Source organism: Aspergillus niger (genome assembly GCF_000002855.4).
Source record: "Aspergillus niger supercontig An17".
Classification (NCBI taxonomy): Eukaryota; Fungi; Ascomycota; class Eurotiomycetes; order Eurotiales; family Aspergillaceae; genus Aspergillus; species Aspergillus niger.
In genome coordinates, this window is record NT_166532.1 from 309,543 (window position 1) to 329,655 (window position 20,113).

General features: G+C 50.9%; 9 protein-coding genes across 9 annotated transcripts; 5 read left to right on the forward strand and 4 right to left on the reverse strand.

The window, feature by feature from the left end:
• Window positions 1-838: 838 nt before the first annotated feature.
• Window positions 839-3,769, forward strand: An17g01320 (uncharacterized protein; the record flags this gene model as incomplete). The annotated part of the gene is made up of 6 exons (XM_059745461.1): window positions 839-986; window positions 1,100-1,167; window positions 1,236-1,413; window positions 1,478-2,068; window positions 2,123-2,673; window positions 2,735-3,769. 6 exons carry the CDS (start codon window positions 839-841, stop codon window positions 3,767-3,769), a joined length of 2,571 nt encoding a protein of 856 aa, XP_059602818.1.
• A 1,097-nt stretch (window positions 3,770-4,866) lies between these two features.
• An17g01330 (uncharacterized protein) lies at window positions 4,867-6,369 on the reverse strand (the record flags this gene model as incomplete). Its single annotated transcript, XM_001398325.3, has 7 exons — window positions 4,867-4,912; window positions 4,989-5,102; window positions 5,164-5,501; window positions 5,559-5,900; window positions 5,971-6,124; window positions 6,196-6,211; window positions 6,318-6,369. The coding sequence occupies 7 exons, from the start codon at window positions 6,367-6,369 to the stop codon at window positions 4,867-4,869; spliced, it is 1,062 nt and encodes a 353-aa protein (XP_001398362.1).
• Window positions 6,370-6,744: 375 nt separating this feature from the next.
• An17g01340 (uncharacterized protein) lies at window positions 6,745-7,549 on the forward strand (the record flags this gene model as incomplete). The annotated part of the gene is made up of 3 exons (XM_059745462.1): window positions 6,745-7,056; window positions 7,149-7,343; window positions 7,511-7,549. 3 exons carry the CDS (start codon window positions 6,745-6,747, stop codon window positions 7,547-7,549), a joined length of 546 nt encoding a protein of 181 aa, XP_059602819.1.
• Window positions 7,550-8,185: 636 nt separating this feature from the next.
• An17g01350 (uncharacterized protein) lies at window positions 8,186-10,224 on the reverse strand (the record flags this gene model as incomplete). Its single annotated transcript, XM_001398327.3, has 5 exons — window positions 8,186-9,013; window positions 9,067-9,435; window positions 9,493-9,622; window positions 9,750-9,919; window positions 10,024-10,224. The coding sequence occupies 5 exons, from the start codon at window positions 10,222-10,224 to the stop codon at window positions 8,186-8,188; spliced, it is 1,698 nt and encodes a 565-aa protein (XP_001398364.3).
• A 1,483-nt stretch (window positions 10,225-11,707) lies between these two features.
• On the forward strand, window positions 11,708-12,709 carry An17g01360 (60S ribosomal protein uL2; the record flags this gene model as incomplete). The annotated part of the gene is made up of 4 exons (XM_001398328.3): window positions 11,708-11,756; window positions 11,840-12,331; window positions 12,424-12,509; window positions 12,572-12,709. 4 exons carry the CDS (start codon window positions 11,708-11,710, stop codon window positions 12,707-12,709), a joined length of 765 nt encoding a protein of 254 aa, XP_001398365.1.
• Window positions 12,710-13,750: 1,041 nt separating this feature from the next.
• An17g01370 (uncharacterized protein) lies at window positions 13,751-14,572 on the forward strand (the record flags this gene model as incomplete). The annotated part of the gene is made up of 2 exons (XM_001398329.1): window positions 13,751-14,048; window positions 14,115-14,572. 2 exons carry the CDS (start codon window positions 13,751-13,753, stop codon window positions 14,570-14,572), a joined length of 756 nt encoding a protein of 251 aa, XP_001398366.1.
• An 886-nt stretch (window positions 14,573-15,458) lies between these two features.
• An17g01380 (hypothetical protein) lies at window positions 15,459-17,408 on the reverse strand (the record flags this gene model as incomplete). Its single annotated transcript, XM_059745463.1, has 8 exons — window positions 15,459-15,578; window positions 15,827-15,932; window positions 16,103-16,150; window positions 16,260-16,396; window positions 16,561-16,671; window positions 16,839-17,103; window positions 17,245-17,307; window positions 17,383-17,408. The coding sequence occupies 8 exons, from the start codon at window positions 17,406-17,408 to the stop codon at window positions 15,459-15,461; spliced, it is 876 nt and encodes a 291-aa protein (XP_059602820.1).
• A 220-nt stretch (window positions 17,409-17,628) lies between these two features.
• An17g01390 (uncharacterized protein) lies at window positions 17,629-19,161 on the forward strand (the record flags this gene model as incomplete). Its single annotated transcript, XM_059745464.1, has 5 exons — window positions 17,629-17,755; window positions 17,823-17,990; window positions 18,048-18,163; window positions 18,225-18,505; window positions 18,558-19,161. 5 exons carry the CDS (start codon window positions 17,629-17,631, stop codon window positions 19,159-19,161), a joined length of 1,296 nt encoding a protein of 431 aa, XP_059602821.1.
• Window positions 19,162-19,613: 452 nt separating this feature from the next.
• An17g01400 (hypothetical protein) lies at window positions 19,614-20,106 on the reverse strand (the record flags this gene model as incomplete). The annotated part of the gene is made up of 2 exons (XM_059745465.1): window positions 19,614-19,849; window positions 19,992-20,106. The coding sequence occupies 2 exons, from the start codon at window positions 20,104-20,106 to the stop codon at window positions 19,614-19,616; spliced, it is 351 nt and encodes a 116-aa protein (XP_059602822.1).
• Between the last annotated feature and the right edge of the window lie 7 nt (window positions 20,107-20,113).

Genomic DNA, 20,113 nt, shown 5'->3' on the forward strand with positions numbered 1-20,113 from the left:
AGAGGGTCTCATAAGAAATTAAATTGAAATATGCATTATGCAGACACACTGCTAATAGTAATAGGGATCTTCTCTGCAATGAGTATCTGCAGTGTGGATCCTCAGGTTCCCCTCCAGCTGAAAAGTAACATAATATCGAAGTATATCCCGGAACTACTAAAATACCGCATAGTCAACATCCGTGTATCTATCACAAGTTCATGATTTGCAAATCTGCATCTGGTATTGGCGTCTCGTACTGTAAGGAAGTTACTGAGGAGGACGGTTCGGTGCCTGAGCCGGAGCACCAGCCACAACCCATCCAGCCAATCACACATCTGAGAATCTCTCACTAGCCACAAAAAAGACCGCCGGGCAAAGCATCCCGAGCCATTCAACCATTTTTCGGACGAGCGTCGAAAAGTTCCCGTGATATGGGATTTTCTCTCCAACGAGCGGCGGCCGCGAACCCCTCCGTTGTTCGTCTTCGCGCTTCGGGGTCCATCCTCATTGCTGCATCCACATCCTTCTTCTTCCCTTCACTACCAGTGGCTGTCACTCCGGAGTCCTGACCGCCCTCCACGCCCTCGTTCGCTTTTTTGTATATACTAGTCTTACTGACTGATGGCTCGTTCACTGTTCCTGTCGCCCGCAGACTCCCAGCCAGCCATAGCCATCTGACGGGCGAATGTCACCGTTAGACTGACACGGGTGTGATCTTTCTTGGTCCTGAGCATGGCGTCCGCGTTCCAAACTACGTGGCAGTCAGTATCCCCCTCTCTCCGCTTCCTCGCTGACACTACTTCTCTTACAATTATTCTTCTTGTTCCCCCAAACCGTGTGTGGACCCGTGTCTCTAATGCCAAATCCCGCATCATACAGAACCGCGCTCGAAGTTGAAAAGGAGCTCCTCAAGAGCCTTGCCGAGAAAGAGCCTACGTTTGCTGAAATATCCCATTATCTTTCGGAGTTAGTTGCTCCCCTCCTGCCGTCTTGCGGTGCTTTGGGTTTGCGCGCAGAATCATCTGACCGTCTCTGTCCTCCCTTCCTTGCCGTCGCAGATTCCGCTCTACTTGCCAGAATGCTATCCTTCAAGACTTCGAGACTGCCCGCTCCGTAGATGTTGAACCTCGCCTCTGGGATGCGCATCTTAAGATCAACACCCGATTCCGCAAATTGCTCTCTCGCGTGAGTGTCGCATCAGCACCCTGCTCGTTCGCAGGCCGCCAGTGTCTAATTCGTGATTTACGTTATAGTTCCGGGAGGAAAGCGGAAAGAAGAAAAAGCCGGTAGAGAGGCGGAAGCTCGAGAAACATTACCTCGAGTTTATCAAATCAAGTCAACGATTCTATCGAGCTTACATCCAACAACTGTCCTCCCACTTTGGTGGCATCCCGGAGCTGGAAAAGGTCGCGCGGAAATTCAATTCTGACAGTGAGCATTGTCATCCCCGTTTCTTCCTGGGCTTTCGTTGAGCAAAGCCATGTTTCTTTCTCAGATCTATCCGCGGAGCCTCCGATCCGAACTTCCGAAGCCCTCAGAACGCACATCCTTCAATCATGCCATTCGACCCTCATCCGTCTCGGTGATCTCTCGCGCTACCGCGAGACCGAACTGGTCAGCAAGAACCGCAATTGGGGTCCAGCCATAGGTTACTACGACCTGGCTACATTGATTTACCCAGCCTCCGGTGCCCCTCATAACCAATTGGCGGTCATTGCTCTGGCCGACGGGAACCATCTAAGGGCCACTTACCATCTGTATAGAGCGTTGGCTGCTCAAGAGCCACACCCTTCAGCCAAGGGTAACCTTGAGATTGAATTCAGGAAGGTCATGAATGCGTGGGTCAAACGAGAGTTGATCCGACCCGAAGACGCTGGCATTCCCGGAAGGTCATTGGCCCCTTGGTTTGTATACCTTCACGCACAGTGTTACAGAGGGATTGATTTCCCTGAACATGACGAGCTTGAAAGTGAAGTTCTGAACCAACTTGCCGTGGATCTGAAGGAACGCTCCTTGGAAGGTACTTTACAGAAGTTCTGCCTGATCAACATCGCTGCTGAGGAATTTTCGCGGACTCACACGAGTGGTAAGTTTTTCGACTCTCTCCTTAGTAGAGGCGTGCGTTGAACCAAATTATTAGAGGATTCCACATCCAATGCCCGCTCGTTCTTTCAGCGGATCAACGTGAAGACCTTCTTTACATTGCTCCAGATCCTCCTGGCCGAAGTAGAACGGTTTGCGGTTGAGGATCCAAGCAACAAAGACGCCAAAACCGGACCTGATAAGGTTACTGTTGTCGCACGACGTGTCCTTCCGGCGCTTCGGAATTACAGCTCTTGGCTCCTTACGGCCAGCAGCCTATTGGTGTCCTATCAAGGAGAGAAGGACAGTCCTCTAGCTGTCCAGATAATCGAGTTCTGGAAAATTTACGCCAACACTTTAACCCTTCTTGCGTCGACGTTCGATGTAGTGAATTTGCCTGAGATTGACTATTTGCTGGAAGAGGACGAAGAGACCTTGTGCTTTGCGCCCTTGGCCAAAGAGGCAACTTCCCGGAGGTATCTTAGCTCGAATGGCCAGCAGAAGCCCCGAATGAACGATCCTGGGGTAGAAAGGAATCACCCCAATATGGAGATGCTCTACCGGATCCGCGAATTTGTTATTGATGGCTTGGATCTCGTCGTGAGCAAGGTATGGATACTACGTGCTTGTTGTTATCCTCAATCGCTGTGCTAACCACTGCCTGCTTCAGAAAATACCCATTGCCCTGGTGGACGACGAAGACAAGAAAACATTCATTTACCAGGAAGAAGGGCTCCCTTCGCAATTCTTCGCCAGTCCCTCGGGCCATCACCATACGATCTCATCTGCTAGTATCGAACGGGACGACATTCAAAAGGCAGCACCTGATCCCAGCCACAACATTGACACTAGGAGTGTCTTTGGTGGGTCACAGGCCGCCTCTGCATCAATGTCTGCTAGCATGCATCGGATTGTGGAAGGTGTGGAAAGATTAGTTGAATCTGACACCTACGAGAATGCCCCGGCCGTACCAGAGCAGCTGGCTTTTGCACGGAGCAGCAATCAACAGCGACCATCCAGCCAGTTCTTCGATTCGAGCATGGATTCAATCTTCCAAGAGGATCTTCTTCCCAGGCAGACCCCTGCTGCTCCCCCCGGACTCGTACCCCCTGTGACTGGTTCTGCACCTCTCGTCCGAGTGTCGTCTTCCCACTCTTACACCCCCCGACCAGCCCTTCCCGGTATTCCAAGCATTTGGAACACAGCTCTGTCGCCGGAACTCGGTGACGCGCCTTCGCCGCGGACTCCGCCAGGTCTGGGACAACACTACCCGGCTTCCATGCTGCCTGGAAACATCACCAGCCCCAACCATCATCTACCGACTCAGGATATGATCGCTAATGAGCTCATGCTCCGGCAGAGCATGATAAACCAAGCCTCGAGGCACAGTCCGCTCAATGGACCTAGCACCATACCCTCCTCCTGGATGCCCTCGCCCAGCTCTACGTCGCACCACCGCCTTTCTGGATTCTCATGGGACCGAACCTTAGTAGATACCGCTGCAAACACCCCTGGTTCCTTAGGAGTGTCCAGCCAACCCATGTCCAGCGGCCTAAGTAATGCATCGTGGGCCAATAATGCATTTATCGCCAGCAGCTTCCCGTCCGGAACAGGGTTCCCTAGTTCCGGTTTCACCAACAGTCGTAAATCCGCCACGCAATACGGTGCCATCGGGCAGACCCCTCCTTGCGGCCATGGAGGCTGATCTCGAAGACTGTACCACTCAACCAGGTTCTGTGGGTGGGTCAGTGTGGCTACTCATATTTCAGCACCTCTTTCGCAGTGACATGAGCAGGATTGAGGAAGCATGCGACTACCTAGCTGTTTGTCCAAAGGACTGAGTGACCAACCCTATCCATCTACTTCCGAACTCTTAATCCTGTTGTGGTCGGATCAGGCTGGTAAAGGAAGGTCTGGTGGGAAAGAAGAGGAGAAACGGTCATTGCTATGCAGACCCTCTGTCACTCGTTACCACAGCTCAGGTTCCGACAATGGCGTGACCAGACTACCATAGGATTGGATCATGCTCGTCCATCCATAGCCGTTACCGGCGGGTTATCGAAGAATGGGAAGGCTTGTTGATGAGATTTGACTCTGCCTGGGATACGATGATGACGATGATGATAATGATCTCAAGGTCTTAACGTTTGTGCGCTGATGATGAAGGCGAAGGGGGTGAAGAGAATGATTAAATTGCATGCAGCTAGCTAGCTTTTTATGTATGAGGCCACGGCGTGGATGAACTGTGCACACGCAAGCGTTACAAGAAGAAACCGAATTCATATTCATCTTTATCTATCTTATTCCTTCTCAGTTCTTCATCATGTTATGACTTATTTCTATCTCATGTTCTCCCCTTATCCTTTCCCGGCCTCATACAGAATGCTACATCAATACTACGATATTACTTACGATATTCCTGGATTCTCTACCCTGAAGCAAGCAAATCCTAGAATGAATCCAGTCACGGGAATGGATTTGACTCTGTTTTCGTACGTTATATATATACAACTCAGATATTGAATTCTTCATTAAATCGTTGTTGAGAACGTCATCATCTGCAACTCTGCGATATCTATCCATCGTAAATGTAAAACCCAAAGGGAAAGCGTGATAGCAAGGATCCGCATACATGAACCGTTGATGAAAACAGCATAGTCTAAGACGTTAAGTCAAGGACGTGAGGGGTATAGAAGGTTGAATCTTTAGAGAAGAAGAGGGAAAAAAGAAAATTTTTGTAGATGAGAGAAAAAGGTATCAGCTATGGCTCCACGATTCCAAAGGTGAGTTTGGTGGAGATGCTTAGGAGCGGTTGATGGGGGTGTAGGCCTGCTTGGGGAAGGGGAAACTAGATGTCGGACATTAGGGTTAGTGGCTGCTAGATATGTGTATAATCAAGAAATGGGGTTGGTTCGGGGACTTACGAGGCACCCAGCTCCTGGATGCTGAGGGAAGCGAGCCACTGGCCCATGTCGATGCTGTCCTCGAGGGACTTGCCTTGGACGATACCGGCGCAGAAACCACCGCAGAAGGCGTCACTGTGTGGTGGTTAGATTTTGATTCCCGTGATTTAGGTTGTATAGGAGGTTGGTAACTTACCCGGCACCGTTGGTGTCGTTGATGCTGCTCTTGGGGATCTCGCGGACGGGGATCTCCTTGACCTCGACCTCGCCGTTGGGCTTAACGGTGGCAGCGACGGTGGGGAGGGTGCCCTGGGTCACGATGGCGACACGGGGACGGTTGGTGTTCTTCTTGGGGAGCTGAGCCAGCTTCTTGGCGATCTCGACGACATCGTCGGTGCCCCAGCTGTGGCTCTCGGAGAAAGCACGAGCCTCGGTCTCGTTACAGAAGGTGTAGTCGGTGTAGGGGAGGACACTGTCCAGCTGGTCCTTGAAGAACTGGGCAATGAAGGGAGCAGAGAGGTTGAGCATGAAGACCTGTAATTAAGTCCTGGTCAGTATGCTGTCAATGAAACCATTTGGAGTTGCCCATACCTTGTTCTTAGCAGCAGCTTCCTCACCGAGGGCCTGGATGGCAGGAACACAGACGGTAAGGTGGAAACCACCAACGTAGTAGAACTGGGCCTTCTCAACGAGAGACCAGACGTGAGGCTGCTTCAAGTGCTCGATCTTGTACTCGTTGGCGGCAGCAAGGTGGGTGCACATGCTGCGGTTGTGGCCGGTGATGATGACACCGCACTTGCCGGTGGGCTGGGCATCATCGACACGGTATTCGGTGTGAACACCGGCCTGCTCGCAAGCCTCCTTCAGGATCTCGGCATACTTGTCACGGCCGACACATCCAATGTAGCAGACGGAGTTGGCGGGAAGAGCGTACTAGTTCGACTTCACATTAACATCCGTCCGTGTGTACCTTGGTAGGAAGGGATCGGGGTCATCTAAGTACCTGGGCACCACGGGCAGTATTCTGGGCAGCACCACCGGCGATCAGCTTAACATCGTTCTTGGCGAAGAGCTCGTCATAAAGACCCATGTGCTGGTCCTCAGCAAGGATAGCATCGTTGTCCTTCAGACCATACTTCTGCAGAAGGGCGGCATCACTAGTGACAATGTTAGAATACTTGAAATAGGGTCTAATCATAAAGTAGAGTTTCCGGAAGAAGTGACATACCCAACAGCCTGGATGTCTATAGGAAGCAATTCAGAATGCCGTATGTCAGCTCATTGAACAATGTAAGATCCGGGGATAGTAAGCAGCATAAGAAAGAGGCAGAGAGGGGAAATCTCACGCACCGAGGAGGGGGTTCTCCAGGCACAGAAGAGGGTAACCTTGAGGAGCAGCCATTGTGAAGGGTAGAGTGGGAGAAAATGGGGGAGAAAACAGGTAGAGGGTATAGAAAAAGCAAGGGAGGATATAGAGAGGGAGAAGAAAGGAAGAGAGAGGAGGGAGAGAGCAGCGAGATATACCAAGTCAAGGAGGGGCAGCCATGCAGAATCCAAAAAAGGCGGGAGTAATGGCTGCCCCCCGCTGATTGGCCGCAGGAACCAACGAGTTACTCCGTGCCCGGACTATCCCATCATTCCTCCCTACTTGCTTTAGTCTATACTCTCAATCTTACTATCTACAAGTTTTAAGTCCCTCCGGTGTCAAAACCCGCGGGTCCGAAATCCTTCCGTTCACACAGATACCTACATCCATTCTTATAAAATACCACCCATCATGACCGACCCCGCCCTCCAAATCCCCGAAGTCATCCAAACCGCCTCCATCAACCCGGCGCCGTCCCCGGAACACGACGTCAACCCGCCCACCGCAGCCTCCGAGAAGCAGCCCATCGTGGAAGACGATGTCGCCTCCGAAGCAGGCAGTATCCCCTCCGATGTCGTCGATCCTCACCGCATGATCAAGCCCGTCTCGCGACGACACCATCTGCCCCCATTGCCCGATCTGCGCTTCGAACAGAGCTATCTCGCCAGCTTGCGGGGAGCTGATACCTGGGGCCGAGTAGCTTGGATTACCATCAGAGACCAGGTAGGACACCAGTCTGCCCCTGCAATACACTACTGGCACAAGTCAACTGGAAGCAAAAGAGTCCTCAAAACTGACACGAATTGTCTATATAGGTCCTCCTCCCTCTAATCCAGGGCACCGTCTGGACTCTCGCTCTCTCTGGCTGGCGATTCTGGAACCGCAACGCGTCCCTCAGTGGCCAGACACTCGGAAGCAAGATCCGGAGATGGTGGTACGAGGTGAACAACTGGAAGCTGCCTCCTTTGCGATCGGCCAGGGATCCTCACATGGCGGCGAAGGTGGAAGACGTGAGTGCATCCATCCCATTATCCATTCGCGTCGCCCTATCTTCCTTTTTCCCCCCAACCCTTGAGATATCTTTCTATTTTCATTTCAATTGGTTATTCCTCTAAGCCGAGATATTCGGTCACATATGCCAATGAGACGGACACTGACATTTGCGGAGTTTTTGCAGTTCTACACGGCCCAGTTCTCGAATGCCGGTGCTGACTAGGTTGTCTTTTTTGAGTTGATTTGTATGGTTGTCAAAGGTATTGATGTGACTGTGGGTGTCTAGTAAAGTCTGCATTTGGGGAGTTTAGCGTACGGCGTTTATCCTTTCGAACCAGTGAGCTTTGATTGATTGATTGATATTAAGCTTTCGTATATAGCCTGGGGCTTTCATTTTCTACACGCTATTTCTGGTGTCTAGAGCCGAGGGATACGGAACTTCTATTGTTTCATCCCAATCTTGCAATTTAAGTACTGTACATAGCGCATAGCAGCCCCGGCAAGAGGTCCGTCCATCTGGTATGACAGGTTATGTCTTGGAGTCCTCATCTCTCTAATACCTAATCGATCCACAGCATGGTCATGCTATATAGTAGTATAGCAGTCACGGGGAAAGCACTCCATACCACACACATCGCATTTCTAATAACAGCACAATTTTTTTTGCCGCAAAGTTGAACCCGACAAATTCCACCCACGAACAGAACGCCTCGAAGAAAAATGTGAGCGAGTCTTGTCTCAAGTCTGAGAAGAAAGGTATTCCGATGGATAACTCTATCAAGACCGGGGAACCGGCCACTGAGGGATTCCGACCAATGGTACTGTGTTATAGTATATGTCTCTTGCCTAATTCTTTTTCTTAAGCCGTTTGCGTCTTCGTCTCAGTCGCAGTCGGCTGCGACACATCAACACTAGTAGAAGTGCTAGCCGCAGCATCAGGTAGAGACTTTGCGACCACGTCTGGTTGGGAGCTCTGTGCCGTAGCGGATTGCCCGTTCAGCGCGGGTGGTGGTTGTCCTTGCAGTGCATCTTCGGCACCAGTCGCCGTGACCGGTTTAGCCACATCCTCCTTGCTCTTCGGATCTTGCTGTAAGGGTTCCTCTGCTGGCCCATTGGGGCTACTTGGGGCCTTGTCCTTATTGTACCTGAGTTGTACCACAAGGCTTGGTGGTTCTCCGTTCATCACTGCTTCATCCCCACTCAGCTCCTCTTCGTCGTCCCCCTCGAAATCGTTGTCCTCTTCTTCCTCGCCTTCGCCTCCTTGCCACTCATTTCCGCTGGATTGTCCTGCTTCTGAACCTTCGTCCATTTCATCGTCCTCGTATTCTGTATATCCATTTGCTCGAGTTGTCCGACCCCTTGAGGGTCTACCCTCGTCGCCAGCGTCGCCGTCCTCGCGTTGTCCACTCAACAACGTCTCACCGTAAAGGCCGCCTGCGCGGGACCGTATTTGCCTACCACTAGCTGTGAATCTAGGGCCGGCTGGTTCTGGGGGTGTGGAGATCCCCGAGGTGTTGCGCGTTGAGCGCCGCGTGGAAGGAAGGCCATCAGAGAAGATGTCCTCGTCATCGGAGTAGGTGTATTTCAGTTTCTTTCCGCGTGTACGGCCTTCATATAGAGAGAAGCCAGGCTCCGGCCGAGCGAATGCCGCCTTTCGCGCAATCCGGTAGTCTCGACGCTTGCGTTTCTGCTACTAGTAAGCACCGAGAAAATGTACCACAGCCAATAGCAGCAGCTTACCTCCTCTGAGCCCTCGAAGCGGGGTATCGAGTTCCTTATCCTCTCACTTAGTTTTTTGGAGTGGATACTTTTTTCGCCGTCAAGCCTGTCTGCAACCGCCTTCAACTCAGGGATATTTCCTGCCACACTCCACCAGGTAACATTCTTAAGGGCAGGGTTGCCCTCGCGGTACAGTCTGAAATGTGTATCATCCAATCCTTCGATGAGCCAGTATCTGCGCTTGAGGCCGTCGCGACCCCATGGTTGGACGGAGAGTGGTTGGTTCAGGTCGTCTTCGTGGCGTGCCTGTTTGTAGGACTCTTTGATTTTAGCCTGAATGGCATCGGACGAGGCAAGGGACCAGAGGATCAAGGATCTCAATAACAGCAACTAGACAGTGTCAGCTGATAAGCTCTCGGTAGTTTTGAATCAAGTTATGCGACGTACGCGTTCTTCTGGCGACATGGTTGCGAAAGTGCGACCCCCGTGCAGAGGGTTCTTGCCTTGCCAAGCCTTAGGCCACTGAGAAGCGTGGGTTTGGATCGCCTCTTCCAAGGGACGCTGGTAGTGATTCCGACTGCGCATTGATCGAGCGAGTTAGCTTTGATGTATGGTTACCAGAATTGGTACATAGGTGGTCGAAAAGGAGCTTCCCGACGTATCTTCCAAGAGTGTAGGGTCTGGGGCGTAGGAGGCAGTCATACTCGACATCCTTCTTCCGATTCAATACCAATCCAAGAAATGCACATAATAATCTCTCAATATGATCGCCCGGAGGAGATTCCGCGACGCCTCTTTCAACATCTTGTGGTCCAAAGTGTGGTGTAGATCGCGGGAACGCATCGTGAAAACGCGCACGGAACATTACAATGAACTACACATTGCGACAGGTCAGCAAACATGGTCAGAAAACGTGCAAAACGCGTCCATAGAGCTTGGAAAGAGACTTCATCATCATAGAAACCTCCGGGAACATACTGCAATATCTGGATTATCCGCCAACACATATTCGTGGGGTGGTGAGGGCTCCCGCTTCGGCGGCGGAGATTCGGACTCCTTCTTGAAGTACTTCGCGATGCCGACGGGCTCATCAATGGCCATGGAGCCCGTTTCTTCGTCGGACGGAGGCGCCGACGAAAGCGACGATAGGTCCGAGTCTGAGAGCGACATGTTCGACATGTTTGTGGTGCTGTCCGCAGGTGGTGGTGGTGAGGCAAGACAGAGCGGGCGAATCCGCGGCAGAAGTTCTACTTTACGCTACTGCTACCTACTTGGGTTGGAGCGCGGCTTTTACGCGCCTGGCCTGTCTGGCATCATCGAGAACAGCCCTTATCCAGGGATGATCAACACCCAATCACGATAACACATTTGCTATCGCGAACTGGACTCCATCAAACGCGCGAAAGGTCCGCGGAACAGACTACATTCAGAAGATTTCTTTGATAAGAGCATTTAGTGCAAAGCAGCTTTGTATTATGCAATTCGGAAGTCTTAATAGATCAATACTATCCGAAACTCCGCTCCAACAACGAACGAGCGTATCTAATCGTCAAACAGCCCGGCTTAGCTCCTAGAACATTGGATACTGCCCTAGTATCAACCCTGAGAGCGTCTGAGCGGCGTTCTTTAAGCAGAAATCTAGTTCTGCAAGAAGTTGCCGACATTCGAGTCGCCGGACGTGACAAACACAGTTTGTCGATCCACATTGAGCACCTGGTGGTGTCAAGATACCAAGATGACATTGTGGTAATCACCAAAGATGCTGACTCGCTCCCCAGGCGCGTCAGGTCTCATTTTTCCGGGTACACAGTGTCACATCTGGAATTGCTGATCGGTGCGTGACCCTGAGGCGGCCCGGGGCAATGTAGAGAAAGCCCAACAACGGAACGAGATGCGGCAAACATCAAGGCTCCGTCTGCTGACCCGGATGATCGAATTTGACCACTCCGAACCAGTATGATCTGTTTACATGGAGAAGACACCCAAATGATATAGAGACGCCAGCAAGACAAATAGTGCTATTAAGCCAGGTCAGCCCAGGTCAGATATTGAAAGGCGGTGCCTTGAATTAATAGCCCACTGCAAGGACATCTCAGGTAACAGTAGCAGGAGGAACACTGCTTGTTAAGAGACGGAATCCGACATGGATGAGCTGCGAGTGACCGAGACAGAGGCAGGGTAGATTGAATGGGAAGCGGCAGTTCAATAAAGAACGAATTTGAATAAAGTGTGGAATTCAGAAAGAAGGGATAGTGTGTATCTAGAAGGGAATTTCATCACCAACAACGGTTGCACTTTATCAGTAACCTCACTACTCTGCAGTCATAATAATAACCATTCTTTACTCATGATGATACAAGAAGTTCACCAAGTGCAAGATATGTTCGTTAATTGCGAAGTCCTACGTTAGTTATGCCGTCTTAGTAAGAAGGCGACCCGCGCCACGCAGCCGCGCCCACAAAACGGCACTAGTCCTAGCGCGGTTAGATTAGCGACTTCCACCCTAAAGCCCACACAGCCCTTCGCCGACGAATTCTCAACACCAACCCGACAAGCCCAATCTTAGCATTTTGAGGTACGAGAACTCGAACTCTCCCACCACAAGGTCGCCAGGCGGAACTTTCTCAATACTAACGTCCAGGTTCCTATATAGACAGTCGCCATGGGTCGCGTGATCCGCAACCAGAGGAAGGGTCGTGGATCCATTTTCAGTGAGTGCGACCGCAGAGATCCTGAAGCGAAATTCGCAGCATCTCCAGATCAATTTTTACTGATACAATTTTTCGCTCGACAGCGGCAAACACCCGTCTCAACAAGGCTCCTGCCCAGTTCCGCACCCTCGACTACGCCGAGCGTCATGGATACACTCGTGGTGTCGTGAAGGAGATCATCCACGACCCCGGCCGTGGTGCTCCCCTCGCCAAGGTCCAGTTCCGTCACCCCTACAAGTTCAAGACCATCACCGAGACCTTCATCGCCAACGAGGGCATGTACACCGGTCAATTCGTCTACGCCGGAAAGAACGCCGCCCTGACTGTCGGAAACGTCCTTCCCCTCGCCTCCGTCCCTGAGGGTACCGTTGTGACCAACGTCGAGGAGAAGGCTGGTGACCGTGGTGCTCTTGGTCGTACCTCCGGTAACTACGTTACCGTCATCGGCCACAACCCCGAGGAGGGCAAGACCCGTGTCAAGCTTCCCTCCGGTGCCAAGAAGGTCGTCAAGAACACCGCCCGTGGTATGATCGGTATCGTCGCTGGTGGTGGTCGTACCGACAAGCCTTTGCTGAGTATGTCTCCGGAAATCTGGCTCCGTTGAATCACTCTTCGGAGAGAATGCGGTTAAAGAAGAGGACTTTGATGGCTAACTCATTCCCTACAGAGGCTTCTCGCGCCAAGCACAAGTTCGCTGTCAAGCGCAACTCTTGGCCCAAGACCCGTGGTGTTGCCATGAACCCCGTGGATCACGTAAGGCTCCCTTCAATGATTTTGTCGATTTATCTACAGATTCTGACATGTTTTCTCTACAGCCTCACGGTGGTGGTAACCACCAGCACATTGGTAAGGCCTCGACCATCTCCCGCTACGCTGCCCAGGGTCAAAAAGCCGGTCTTATCGCTGCCCGGAGAACTGGTCTGCTCCGTGGTACCCAGAAGACCAAGGAGTAAGCGTGATATTGTGTGGAGTTTTCTTTGTGACGGGTTGAAAATGCTCTTTTGCTATGAGGCATATGTACTTAGGCGACTGCGGATAATCTCCCACGCGTCCTTAGCGAATCTAGGTCGTGGCCACCAAATATTTTCATGATGACCAAAGCAAAAGAAATGGGTTCAAAAAATTCAAACTCGGGTGCATGTTTTTTGAGATATCCTATTTTAAACGGTAGAACTAGGAAGATCTTTCCTGCAAGTCATCAGGTCCGTCAAAAGAAACCGTATTGCGGGATTCGTACAAGAATTGGTCTCTAGCTAGCCATGCGAGAGATTCAGAAGTAGACTTCGAATCTGCAATTGCTGCTACTTTGCTCAGCCATTTTGCTTGAGTCTCCTAAGATCAAGTATATGCTACTTTTTCTCTTCATAGGTGTAAGCGAGCCATCGGATACACGCCGTGAGTTATCGAGGATATTAGACACATTTCCACATCGGGTTGAATGCAGTTCAATGCTACTCGAATTATTACTACCTAGCCACCAATCTTCTTACCCCAGATATTGTGGACCGGGCAATTGCAGAGACCTTGAAGTTCCTGCTACTTAAAGTAATTACGAAAGTAGTTGAGCACAGACGGAGTTTATCCTATTACTGCAGTGCCTGTGCTCAGGTCGGATATATATCTGCTTCTCACCAGATTAGGGTCTAACACATTCATTATTGCCGTCATGCAACAAATGACTTCGGATGTAATTAGTACAATGCACATGAGCCCTTGAGGCCTCTTTTTGCCCTCTTCATGATATAACTATTGAAAGTATAGGATGAAATGTCAATGATGCATGACACTGCAGCAACCGAGATACGAAACCTTGCTCCCAAAGTGACCAATCACAGCCGAATACCATCTAACCCCCCAACTCACCATGAAGAAATAAATGGAGGCGATTTCAAGAACAATTAGCACCATAGACTTATATGTACAAACAAAATATCATACTCACTCAAGACCAATACCAATCTTTTACCCCCTTGATACCTACTCCTACATCCAAAATGGTACCACCCCCGAAACTCCCTCTCCCCAAACCATCCCTATCCCCCTCCTCCACATCCCCATCCACCCGCTGGCTCGCCATCCAAACCCGCGACCCCAAATTTACCAACGCCTTCGTGTACGCCGTCCTCACAACAAAAATCTACTGCCGCCCAACCTGTCCCGCGCGTCTCGCCCGACGAGCCAACGTCCGGTTCTACGATACAGCTTCGCAGGCTGAGCTTGCAGGGTTTCGCCCCTGTAAGCGCTGCAAACCCGAGATTGTCATCAACAATAGCAACAACTTGTTGGGGGCGGGTAGCAATACCACAGCTACTGGTAGTGGTACTTTTAGTACTACTTTCCATCCGCAAATCCCCTCAGTGCAGAGAGCTTGTCAGACTATCAGGGCTTCTGTGCAGGCGGGTTCAAAACCGACGTTGCGGATGCTGGCGGCGGAGGCGGGGCTGACGCCGAGTCATTTTCATAGGGTGTTTAAAAGGGTGATGGGCGTTACGGTGGGGAGGTATGTGGTTGATGTTATAAGGAAGAGTGGTGATGGGGAGGTGTTGGAGGGATCGTGTAGGGATTGGGTTGGGGGTGAGGGTGAGGGTGAGGATGCTGGAAATTGGCCCGTGCTATGGAATGACTTCGATGTTTTACTAGCCGCTGAGGAGGAGGATGGGTTCGTTGTTCCTACTACTGTTACAATGCAGGATGTACAACCTGTAGTGCCGGTGCAGGATGAGGAACTTCTTGCTTGGCGTGCAGTAGGTTCTTACGGCGTTGGGGGAGGGTGTTCGGTTGATGAAACGCTTGCATTGGGTCATGAAGCGCTGTAGAAATACTTTAAGTTGTTTTAAGCACCTATTGTGTTTGAAGATGAGAAGGAATGAAACCTTATGAGGGGATGGGTGATCGCAGATTAAGCGATCCTGTCGCATGACATGCACTGCCTCGATGGGACCTGACAGTAAGGGTTGTATACGCGTATCCGCTAAATCAATGTCTTGGTGGGTTTGCCGCGGATGTTGATGACTTACGTATTCGTATTCAGGGGAGGGGCGAGACAGGGGATGGATGGGCTTCCCTGCTCCAGCCAGTTGTGTCGGTGCATCTAAATTGAATGGTTCGGGATCGCACTTTCAAAATACACGGCTTGAACTTGGTTGACACGACGGCATGAATGATGATTTCAGGGAGCTCTGTTGTCGCAGTAGATCACTACTACCCTGTTCTTCCGTTGCCTATGATTTCTATCGTGTACTGGCTCACCATCGAGGTCTATAAACAGGAAAGAAGCCATATGTTTGAGTACCGCACTACAAGATTCAAGGAGCTGTTGAGTAGTACGAATGATAGCTAAAGAAGGCTGCCGAGTCTGGTTGTGTTGTTAACTGCCCGAAGGTACGACACGTGACTGCATCAAAGAAGTAGTTCGAGTGTGACGGTATGAGGGAGTTGTTATCTTGATAGGTACTCGACGAAGAGCCATAGCACATAAGAATAGCATTTACTAAGTACGATATATGTAGTACCCAATCTTGTGTTAGTAGTTAGTTTAGCTGTTGCTCGAGAATAAGCCAAGTAGAAGAACCAGATATATATACTACTAATATTGCCTGAACCAATGTGATTCTCGAACAATGATACGAGTACTCCACAAAGCTTCCGTACAGGGATTCTAGTATTCTCACAATCCACCCTTAAGTACAGAGATCCAGGAATCTAGCATTCCTGCTTCAGCGCCGAGGCGTTAAGCATTGTGATGGTGTTGGGGTAGTCAGTATACCTCTTTCCCGCCTGTGGTCCTCGGGTCCCACTTTTCTCCGTGTAGGGGTCTCCTTTCTTTCTCAAACAAAAGGTGTGATCGTTGCCCGTTTGACCATGAACCTCCGCATCGAGTGTTTGTTTCAGATTGAGAAAGAGATGTGGGTTTAAGGTCGTTATGACTCTTGATAGGTTTAGTCGCAGGATCTACGAATTATCTCTTGGAGCCCCGGATAAGATCATCCTGAGATACTCTGTGCTCTCACCCAATGTAAAGCAGACACAATGCAATTGATCGTTTACCTGTACGTGGCCGTGTAATTTACCGCCAGTTTCCGCCAGATAAGCTTCTCTGACTCACCAATGGCAATGATTGTTGATGCATCGGACAGGTCTTGCATCATGACCCGGTGATCGCGTCCCACGCTGGCGCTTTCAGGTTACTGTAAAGAGTCATGATCAGAGGAAAACATATTGTTACAAAGTATTATAGGGGCCCCTCTGCCGTGTCTGTCGCTTTGGACCCTGAACCATAATTGCTTGAGTTGGAGTCCTCTTGAATTGCTTCCGGACATACTGTGGGAGATCTTTACACAGCCTACAGTTCATCCTTTGGGGCAGCCCCACCTACAAGGAACAGAAGCTCTACCCTGAGTCTCTTAAGCATCATGATTGTTTGAATAACTGACTGAACCAACCTTTTCGATGCTCTCCGGACTTCCAGACTCACAAGACTGTGTATCTAGACCATCTGGTTACTGGGTAGGTAGCCGCCCACAGTCTGTTCTGTAAATAGAACGAATCTCAAGTGGTGGCAAAGGAGAGCTTCCAATGGAGGACCACGTTTGGGACCGACCATCGGCCATCGACCGCCAATCGACGGCAGTGGATCCCCACTGCAATGGCCCACAAACGCGTGTCACTTCCGGCAGTCCAGAATCGGCTCTGGCCTATGATGCTTCTCATTCTGATACACCTCTAGATCCGCTCAGGTCTGATTGACAAACCCGGTTTTGCAGGTCAATGATAACGATAGGGCCTTCGTCAGCAACTTATCAACCGGCTGTGCCACCGGAGCGTCTGTACCTTGGCTAAAACCAGCTAAAGTAGACCAACCCACTAGTTGGAAATTCCAGATAGGAGAGCTGCTAGGTTTCAGGTACACCTCATCCTGCTGGGCCAACCGAACTTAATTATGGCGGTTCTGGCCCCGCCTCCACTGCCCATTGGATGGATCGAACCCTCCATCCATCACAGGGACTGGGTTTGCTTCACAATCCGTCCGTAGGATGGTTGAATATGATATACTGACTGCCTCGGGTTTAGGGTAGAATTAACCCAGTAAAGCATGACACTCTGGAAAGAAAGGATGGATGGGATTAGGACAGACCAAGCAAGGCAACGAGAATCATCATGCGACCAAATTCTTTTCCCGGGTCCGTTTGGGTCGAGCGTTGGTGGGGGAGAAAATCCGCTGGGAACCTTGAAAAGGCAATGTGGCGCTTTCCGTGCAACCAGCTCCATCGCAGAGTGTCTGGCCCGCTTGCGATTGGCAATGGCATTGTGGTCGTTGCTGTTGCTGTCTGTCATTCCTCGATGAACACTGCCATGGTCGCAATGGCAGCCCCGGATTTACTAATAATATTCTCTTTTGTCCGGAAAAAATAATTAAGGTAGTAATAATAAAAATACTAAAATAATAATCAATAGGCATAATAATAGTAAAAGGAAAAAATAATCCCACCTGCTAATTTCCCCTGTCACCCTTTTCGAGCCTTCCCTTAAGACCCAACCCGTCCCTCCTGGTCTGTCGCAACTCTGCTGCACCTTTTCTTTTTACCACCTACCCTTTCTGTTTCTACTTGCTTGCTTTCATTCTCACTTCTCGCCTCCTGGCTGTGGCGCCATCTTTTTGTCTCATACGCAGCAGCGTGCTTCTTACGGATCCTGTTTCTTTCGTTTCAATTTCTCTTGCAACAACCCTCGATTGGAGAAACAAACATCACCAAGACGGTTTAACTTAATTTCTGGTCGCATCGTAACCTTCATTTCCCTAGAGCATAAACCTCGGATCAATACGACATTCGTTTTCCCACTCTATTTCCTATTTACCCTATAATCCGTCAACATGAACGTCAATCGCAAGTTCGATCGCTTCAAGCAATGGGCGGGGGAGAGAATGGGCGGAGAGGCCAAGACCACTCTCTCCGATGACTTCAAAGCCTTGGAAACAGAGATGAACGTGCGCCACGAGGGTAAGGATCACGACACCCAAGTCTCATGGTATATATCCGGTCCATTTACTCATTTGCTACCCTTTAGGAATTGACCGTATCCACAAGGCGACTGGCTCTTACATCAAGTCCATTTCGAAGCGGAGTGAAGGTGACGATAAGGAAAAGACCTTGCCCATTGCTCATCTGGGTAGTAGCATGGTTGGCCATGGCGAAGACTTCGATGCGAACTCTGAGTACGGCCGCTGCATGACCAGTAAGCTAACATAACTACTGATTCGCAAGCTTTATGCTGATGACGTTGTCTACGCAGTGCTTGGAAGGGCCGAGGAGCGCCTGGCTCGTCTCCAGGACGCTTACATCTCCCAGGTAAACGCGGGGTGGCTGGAATCGCTGGAGCATTCCTTGACTCAGATGAAAGAGTACCAGGTATGACGGAGTTTGCGAGCACCAATTGAGTGGTCTGAAATGCTGACTCGATGTTTCACAGACTGCTCGCAAGAAGCTTGACAGCCGACGTCTGGCCTACGATACCTCCCTCTCGAAGATGGAGAAGGCGAAGAGGGAAGATTTCCGCGTGGAGGAAGAGCTCCGGACCCAGAAGGTCAAATATGAAGAGGCCAACGATGATGTATCACGGCGCATGCAGGACATCAAGGACTCCGAAGTTGACGGTGTTGCGAACCTGGAAGCGTTCCTGGAGGCTCAGCTTGACTATCACGAGCGCTGTCGTGATGTTCTTCTCCAACTCAGATATGACTGGCCGAGCAGGTGAGGATTGCTTGAATTGTAAAGCTACATCGTCATGCTAACGTACTAGCAGAGCCCAGCCTCCCAGCACCCGTCGTCCAGGACGCCCTCGCTCCAACACTGCGCATTCCTATCATGAACGTTATGAACCACTGCATGAGGAGACCGACAACACGGCTGATCTGCGGCCTATTATTCGATCGACCAGGGCATCTTCTATCGAGCCAGCTGCCAGAGAGGTCTACCCGCCAGATGCTTTCTCTCAGAGACCTGCTCTGAACAGAACTACGACATTTGAAGGACCTACGCAATTGCGCCAAGAGCAATCCCCTGGCACATACCAATGGCCATCCCGGGCAGCTAGTGACAACTATATTGGCCGCAGAAATAGCGTGCAGTCCCGGACCATGGGCAGATCATATGTTGACCCGTACATGGAACAGTCGGAGGAGCCTAGTCCTATTAGCGGCACCAGTCCCGAGAGGACGTATATGGGGCGGAATCCATCTCCAGTGTCTTCGTATGGAGGTGCTGTCTCGAGAAAGTCCAGCTCTACTACCCTGAATGGCACACCACTGAACAAGAAGGCTCCTCCACCCCCACCTCCCCGCTCCAAGAAGCCTGCGCCGCCACCGCCTCCCATGAAGCGCCCTATCCTCAGTGCAGGCGAATACTGAGTCTTTTATTTGCTCACGGTGTATCTTACTACAAACAAGCTGGACCTTGGAGGATTTGGCGGGCTATATACCAAATTGTTGCTCACGGATTTCCGGAAAATCTGTCTAGCGGGGGTGGTTGGCCACATATGCGCTGTATTCATCTCTACTGGAGAGTGATGGATAGAACTAATAAATCGGTTGGCAGAGCCTCGCACGGTCGCTAGTAGTCTGAAAAGGTTGATCAGCGATAATTTGGGCCTGCAGCAGCAGCAGTGGTGGATGAATGCCACGGAACACACACAGGACAGGTGTCCCACAGACGTGTTAGTGCATAAGGGATGGGTTTTTGTTTTTCTTTTCTTAGACGGGGTTGGTAGTGTAAATTATTCAGTCCTTGGGATAGGCATTTATCAAGTCATCGGCGTTTGATGCTGGCGTATTCGTATAAGCACCTAACAATAGTTCTCTCCTCAACGTAGTATCCCGATGTTAGCGCGGAGTGCCGAGGGCGGGCACGACGCTAGGTCCAAGGCGGGCAAGCCGGTGCGGCCTAGCTGAGTCAGCGACGGGCGCGGGCAGTGAATACACGTGACCCGGCACGAAATCTTCTTCCAACGTCTCGCCGCCTGCCTCTCCTCGTTACAGGCACAGGCTGAGCACCGCCAGTTTCCCCGACCAGCACGGAAAGTCGCGAAAGCCCCGTCCCCTCCATCTCCATTTCATCCAGACTGGCCTTCCACGCGCCTTTTCCAACGCGGCCCCTCCGTCTGGGGTCCTTTCCACCCCTACATCCTCGTGTTTTACACCCCCTTCCCCCTTCTTCCTGATTCTCCTGTTTTGTCACCTACCGCCCTGTGTCTCCCCCGGCCTGGTCCAAACATCACGAAACTTGTCGCCAAGGTCCAGATACAGACCGCTACCAGTCGCATTCATCGACATAAGGAGCTCCCCATCCCTCCACATCAGTAAT